Source organism: Bolinopsis microptera, chromosome 7 (genome assembly GCF_026151205.1).
Source record: "Bolinopsis microptera isolate Bmic1 chromosome 7, MBARI_Bmic_1.0, whole genome shotgun sequence".
In the NCBI taxonomy this organism is placed as follows: Eukaryota; Metazoa; Ctenophora; class Tentaculata; order Lobata; family Bolinopsidae; genus Bolinopsis; species Bolinopsis microptera.
Genome location: NC_087078.1, coordinates 10870909 through 10878622, shown reverse-complemented (window position 1 = coordinate 10878622; position 7714 = coordinate 10870909). Strand labels below are relative to the sequence as shown.

General features: G+C 36.2%; 1 protein-coding gene across 1 annotated transcript in view; it reads right to left on the bottom strand.

The window, feature by feature from the left end:
• Positions 1-487: 487 nt before the first annotated feature.
• LOC134818869 (splicing factor 3A subunit 1-like) overlaps positions 488-7714 on the bottom strand; it is a 48873-nt gene continuing 41646 nt past the window's right edge. The window contains exons 18-19 of the mRNA XM_063828565.1: positions 4244-4351; positions 488-900 (exon numbers count right to left, since the gene is read on the bottom strand). Of these exons, the coding sequence (XP_063684635.1) occupies positions 799-900; positions 4244-4351 (210 nt within the window). The 3' untranslated portion in view covers positions 488-798. The remainder of the gene's footprint in view (positions 901-4243; positions 4352-7714) is intronic.

Below are 7714 nucleotides of genomic sequence, written 5' to 3'. Positions count from 1 at the left end.
CTAAAACCAGGTGTGGCATGTGTCAGTGAATACGGGCGAGCGGATGCAATAGCGAAGGTGGTGTGGCAAGGCCTAAAAGACACAGGCAGATAGTTGTCAGCTCGCTGACTGTAAGGGAGAAGGTATATCCGTATTTCGCTGCTACTGATGCAGTCCTTGATCTGGCAATCAAGGCTTCTCTGTTTTTCGTCTAACTATGTACCGTTGGGCTTGTGGAACCCGTAAGGGGGACATACATAGGTTAGAATGGTTTTGTGCACCAAGAGGAGTGAGGGAATGAGGGTTGAAGAGAGAGAGCTTGAGAGTTGTTAGGGTGGTTAGGATCAGTAGGTGGAGTGTTTGGTTGGAGCCTTCTGTTTTTGCTGTATAGCATTTTAGTCACTCCGCAGTTTATTAACTGTGTCTCAACTCTGAATTTTCATTTCACAATTTAAGGATTTCTTATTTTTAATTCCAAAAAATCCAAGATACAAGAAATAAAACACGATTATACGATGAAAATTAAAATTAGGGTTAAAAGGAATATTTTTATGTTCGATTCAACATTTTGCTCTGCATTTCTGATCGGAAATTGTTTGAAGGAAACCTCTTACAGCTTCGAAGAACAAAACCTCTTAAATTTTAAATAACCACGATAAAATACAGAATTTGACGTCTGTTAGGAAAGTGACGTAAATTTGTAAAAAGCTGACACGTCCAAAACAAATTGACATAACCTCCTTACAGCCTACTCAACAATAAGAAAGGTTAAAATAAGCGTTTCTAGGTAGCAAATAAAATTATAAGCAGGTGAAACGTCTACTTTCCCTTTCCTCCTCTCTCCTTAATTCTCAGAGTCAGGTTAGCCTCTGGTGGTATGTTGTAGTAAGCTAGTGTGTTGGTGTCTTTCAGCACCATACCCTGTCCGGACGTGTTGTTAGGAACAGTGCAGTTTATCAAAATTATTCAGAGCAATAAGCAGCTAGAAATACGTAAGATTACGCACCAACTCCACAATATGTAAACGAGTTAGAAATATAAAATTGAAAGGAAACTGACCAACGGAGATTATATGGACACGTTCATTGAAGTTTGAGGATATTGGTAAATATTAGTAACCCTACTGAATGGCACGATGATGTAAAATGTGTCACACTATGAAACTATATAAACCCTCTAACCCTAAGATAATCGTTTCATCCTCTAGATAAACTTTGTCGCATAACGATATCTTTATCAGACGATAAGATATCGCTTAAATGCGGCCGGCAGTGAGTTGTAAACTTTGTCACACTATAAAAACGTGACGGAGTTTATATGGACCCCTTGTTGCCGTGTTTGACCAGATTTTCGAATTTCCAATTCATAGAATAGCTGTATATGACTATTATCTACATATTTAGCGACTTTTTTCCTTAAATGGTAGCACCATGTAAACTCCGTCACACATTTAAGAAATTTATATGAGGGATGTTTATGACATCCTGACAAGAAATGCCGAATAGTCTAGCATTATTTTGTGAGCTGAATGTGTTTGGAATTGTTCACATATTTCATTGTTATAGGCAAATACAAATACAGAAGGCAGAAATAGGTAAATTTAGTCACATAAATTTGTATGATATCTCAACATGTGTGAAAATGAGTAAATATTAGTATACCCACTTAAACACCCTATATTACGTACTATGGGTCAATTAACAATATTTCAACCATACGCCGGTCATATAAATTATTATATGGCAGTGATATGTTAACATTGGATAAATTTCAATACCTGAACAGGGTAAAAATTTGTAAATTTCGTCACAAAAAAAAATTATAACTTTATTTGCTCCGTGTTGGCAAAATAACTAATTTATCGACATAGTGATGGTGATAAAGTAACATTATATACTAATTGAGGTATGATTCTTCAAAATAGGGGCAAGAAATGTAAATTTCGTCACATCAGCCATTGCATTAGTTAGATAGATTTTCTTTCATATCAACTGCCCTTATTATTGGAATGGATTTATACAGGAAATATAGAAACCCATGTAATGCCCATTTTTCATCACATTGAAATTATACTGTTGGGGCAGGAAAAGTAAATTTCGTCACATTTCGGTAAATTAGTGATATCAAACTCAGCATTGTTAAACTTGGGTTCTGATTTGCTGAAAAATAACCTACCAATAATTCCTGGAAGAATATTGAATTCTAATCGGGGTCGGGGGTATGGTTCTTCAAAATAGGGTCAAGAAATGTAAATTTCGTCACATACGTCATTGTAAAATTTAGATACATTTTCTTTCACATCAACAGTCCTAATTATAGTTTGAAATGATTAATTCAGAGATAAAGGAAGTATAGAAACCCATGCCCATTTTTCATCACATTGAAATTATACTTTTGGGGCAGGAAAAGTGAATTTCGTCACATTTCGGTAACTTAGTATAATTAAACTCAGAATTGTCAAACTTGAGTTCTGATGATCTGCTGAATAATAACCTACTAATATTTCCTGGAAGAATATTGAATTCTAATCGGGGTATGGTTCTTCAAAATAGGGTCAAGAAATGTAAATTTTGTCACATACGTCATTGTAAAGTTTAGATACACTTTCTTTCACATCAACAGTCCTAATTATTATAGTTTGAAATGATTAATTCAGAGATAAGGAAATATAGAAACCCATGCCCATTTTTCATCACATTGAAATTATACTGTTGGGGCAGGAAAAGTGAATTTCGTCACATTTCGGTAACTTAGTAAAATTAAACTCAGAATTGTTAAACTTGAGTTCTGATTTGCTGAATAATAACCTACTAATAATCCTGGAAGAATATTGAATTCTAATCGAGGCATGTTTCTTCAAAATAGGGTCAAGAAATGTAAATTTCGTCACATCAGCCATTGCATTAGTTAGATAGATTTTCTTTCATATCAACTGCCCTTATTATCATTGTGACAATTTTTACATCAACTGCCCTTAACTTGAATCAGCTCTATCCGTGCATCGTCCTTATATACAGTTTTCTCGCCTTCCAAACCAAAATCAGATATAAATGATTTCGGCAATTCACCCAAAATTTTAAATTCCATATAATGTGACAGAATTTACATCATTTCCCAATAAGTGCATGTATTTGCTAACTTTTCAAAACAAAATATTTTAGGGCTATGATTGGTAGAAGAACCATCAAATAATGAGTTGAAAGGGTTTTGAGGACACCTCACAGTAGAAAAGAGGTATCGTATTCTGAGTGTGACAAAGTTTACGAAATATTGCCTTAAAACCGTTCGATCCCTGCCCTTTAGCCAAATGTTGTATCATAATTGTTAGAATGACCTAATCTACTATATTTTAGACCAAAAAATGCTAATTGGGCAGCTATGGTTAACACAGTCACAAAAATGTGACATTTTTTACATTATAGTGCCTAAAAACAATAAATTGTATTTCTGAGCCGTGTATATGGAAGTATGGGTCACGTGGCTAATGTCCAGAACTTCTGAACACGCTATTTTTTTTGGTTTACCAATATCCTTAAACTTCAACATGAACGTGTCCATTTACGATTTCGTATCATTTTGTGACGATGTTTACATCAACTGCTCTATACTTCAATCAACTGTATCCGTGTATCGTCCTCATATAGAGTTTTCCCGCCTTCCAAACCAAAATCAGATACAAATGATTTCGGAAATTCACCCAGAATTTCAAATTCCATATAATGTGACAGAATTTACATCATTTCCCAATAGCCAAGTGCATGTATTTGTTAAGTTTTCAAAACAACATATTTTAGGGCTATGATTGGCAGAAGAACTATCAAATAATGAGTTGAAAGGGTTTTGAGGACACCTCACAGTAGAAAATCACTGCCCTTTAGGCCTACATTGTATCATAATTGTTAGATTGACCTAATCTACTATATTTTAGACCAAAAAATGCTAATTGGGCAGCTATGGTAAACAATGTCACAAAAATGTGACATTTTTTACATAACAGTGCCTAAAAGCAATACATTTTATTTTTGAGCAGTGCATATGGGAGTATGGGTCACGTGGCTAATGTTCAGAACTTATGAACACGCTAGATTAATATATGTTAAAATTAAACCACTATCGTCAAAAACGCTGTTTTAGAAATTTACCAATTTCCTCAAACTTCAATGAACGTGTCCATATAACAAAGCAACAGGTAATTACTTATTACAGTTTCTATTCGGTAACGATGCAGCACAATATAGAAATCTAAAAAAATATATAGACTGACCGATGGAGAGAGAATCTTCTGTTTGCCAGCCGGTAGTCCGATAACCTCAGTCACCTTGCTTTTTATCTTCGTCACCGTGTCATCCAGAGATACTTCCACCGGTACTACCTAGGTGGAATATTGTCACGTGGCACAGAGAATGTATTGTGAAGCAATTCATTTATTCGACTACATGTTTTAAAAGAGCACAATTATTGATTATATCGTTTATATTTGATGATAGAGTTCTTGCACTGTGAAAAATTCTATTTCAAAATATGTACGAGTTAGTGGGATTCAGCTAAGGAAATTATTGTTTGTTTGTTTTAGAATCAGTTCTAACAAATAAAAAAGATAATTTGTATCAATTCTAAGTGCATTCTTCCACCAATTGCTTCTTAAATAACCGAATCAGTTTTCGGGAAAACTTGGTTTCATTTTAAAGAGCAGAAGGTAAGTTACTGATTCCAACGTTATCTCCATAGAATATTCTAGAAAATCTACCCCTGACAAACTTCCTGAAACTATCCATTCTCCACAAATACAACAACGGGTTTAAAGTACTATTCAGAGCAACACTCAACGTGAAAGTAAAGTTTTCAAAGTAGTAATAATACTCCCGATCATAGTCAAATGAATGAAAGTTGAACTTATAACCAGTGAAAATGTCGATATGATATAAAATTTTACTCGCCACAACCGGGACGTTAAAAATAGCATATACAGCTGAGAAAAGTAAGATTGTAACAGTGGCTCTGTTCGAGAGAGTTTCAAAGCTATGATATTTGAGGAACCTGACGGGTCTGCTTTTAAGAGCACGACAGAGGATACTAGACCACTGAAGATAACCACAAATATCGGGGCTATAGCGTCTACTTGGTTGAATATCTCCAGAAAAATGGTAAAACCTTTCTTTTGAGGACTGCTTCCTGCGAGTACCACCCCACAAATTCCCATTTCCTCGACATAAATCGTCTTAGTTTTCCGATAACACTGAAACGCCACTGTTACTCCCAACTGCACTAAGAAATACATGATCACGATAATAACAACACTCCGGGGTCGTCTCTCTCCGAAGGGTCTCAGCAGAGAATAGGTCCTGGAACAAGACAGAACCATAACCAGAAACACGCTGAGTCTCAAGTTTAGTAACCACACGTAAACCCACGCATAACACAACACATTGGTACCGAACAGAAACCCTGGCATTCTGCCCGATAAAAAGGAGATTCCAGCAGGAAAAACTGCTAAGCTGATGAGAATATCATTAAGAGTTATAATCCGGTAGAGAAGGGCGCTGACATCAGGTTTACGGTTCAGGAAGTAGGTCAGTGCCGCCACATTTCCTGGTACCCCAATCAGGAAACAGATACAACACAGGGTACCGTAGAAGATATCCAGAGGTTTGTTGTATATTGGAACGAACAGGGAGGTGGTGGTCATGGTGGTGGTTGGGGGTAGTGAGACTGTCATTATTAGTAGAGCTGTTGGAACCATTTGTTAAATCTTGAAGATTTGCTTTGAATTTTAATCACGGAAATCTTCAAGATATAATTAAGGACGACGATAAGTATAAGCAATATAAAAATCCAACAGGACTGTAGGCGCAAATTATAAAAACTAAAAATAGCAGACGTTGTTGGGAACTATAAGACCAAACAACCGTGAAGAATAAAGATCTGTCGTTCAAGTCATTATAATCGACACGACTGACTGATACCCGTGTTATACTGTTAACAGTACACTGATCTGCAGTTAGGAAATAACACCGACTGAGTTATCCCGCCAATAAATTATCGACATCATTATATTAACGAAATATAACGGAAATCTCAAATTATCAGCGTTATTTAGCTAGGGTAAGTTTGGAGTCGCTATTTTCAACATCATATAAGCCCGGCACATAAAGGAACTGTAAAGTGTAGTAAGCTAGGGTAGAGCAACATGATGCTTATAAAATATTTGATGTCAAATGTATCTAACAGTTTGCTGATGGTACGGTACTCCACTTTGAGAGAATCAACGCGAAAAAGTATGTCAACTTTTTAAAACTCGTTATTTATGATAAGGTTGGGAGAACATGAAAAACGAAAGATTATCCTGGTAGTTTTACCACCAGAAATTTCCCCGCGATGTGACCGTCACAAGGTAAACTTTAAACTAACGGTGAAACAACACGTGATGCAGGTGAAACAACACATGATGCAGGTGAAACAACACATGATGCAGGTGAAACAACACTTGATGCAGGTGAAACAACACATGATGCAGGTGAAACAACACTTGATGCAGGTGAAACAGCACATGATGCAGGTGAAACAACACATGATGCAGGTGAAACAACACTTGATGCAGGTGAAACAACACATGATGCAGGTGAAACAACACTTGATGCAGGTGAAACAGCACATGATGCAGGTGAAACAACACTTGATGCAGGTGAAATTACCCGCGACAAGGTCATTAACCACGAGACTAATCTTTAAATAGGAGAGCACGGGTCAAAGACAACCACCTGGCCGCTTAAATAGGAACACACCCAGTGGAACGGTCTTGACATATTATGATGTGTTCTTATCTGATGAGATAAATCTTTAGAATGCACGTGAGCGGGTTTGAGAGGGGAACACTTGGGGACGCGAATAACAAAAGGTATTTTATACTTTGTACCATCAGTCGACCGACAGGCTCTTTTCGGTAGGGTATTCCGAGTATGTCCCTATGTTAAATGCAAAGAACCAAACTTAAACTTATAAAGCGATTTATAGATGTTATGAAAACTTACACGTTATTATAAACTATTCGACAGGTAATTAAAAACTCGAGCGACATATATACATATATAAACCAAACTCCGGTGTTCAAAGTAACCGAACTAACAAACTATGCAACAAATTTCGTGAACATATAACGTAATAAGTCTGTTCGGGCCATTCTACTTTGCACCTGCTCAGTAAGAAAGATAATATTATTAGTATAGATTTAAAGAGTGTGTTACTAAACTGTTATATACTAGCTCCTTTAAAGTCCAAACAAAAGACGATATAATAACTAATGGATAGTAGTCACTAGTCTTGACCATTGTTAATGGTCTGGCCCGGCGGCGCTAATATTTCGAGAAGAAAGCGGCGCGCGCTACTTCGAAGAAATTTAGACGAGTAACATCCGTCAATCACTAGTCACCAGTATAATAGTGGGAGCTGGCGTCGTGTTACTAAAACTGGGGAGAGATTAACTTAATCACACAGAAAATTGTGATCAAGTTTTTACTGAGTCTTAAATTAGCGGTGGATAATTATAACTATTAACTTTCTAGCGAGGGAACATGATGGGTTTAGATTCTAGACCTGAAGTTAATTTATCAAAACTGAAAAACAGCGGAAAAAGGGACCGTGTCAAATATGTAAATTATTAAAATCAAAAAATTAAATAAACAAAAACATTAACCGAATGGATGTAGTAATAGCAAAAAAAGTTAAATAATAACTGAAT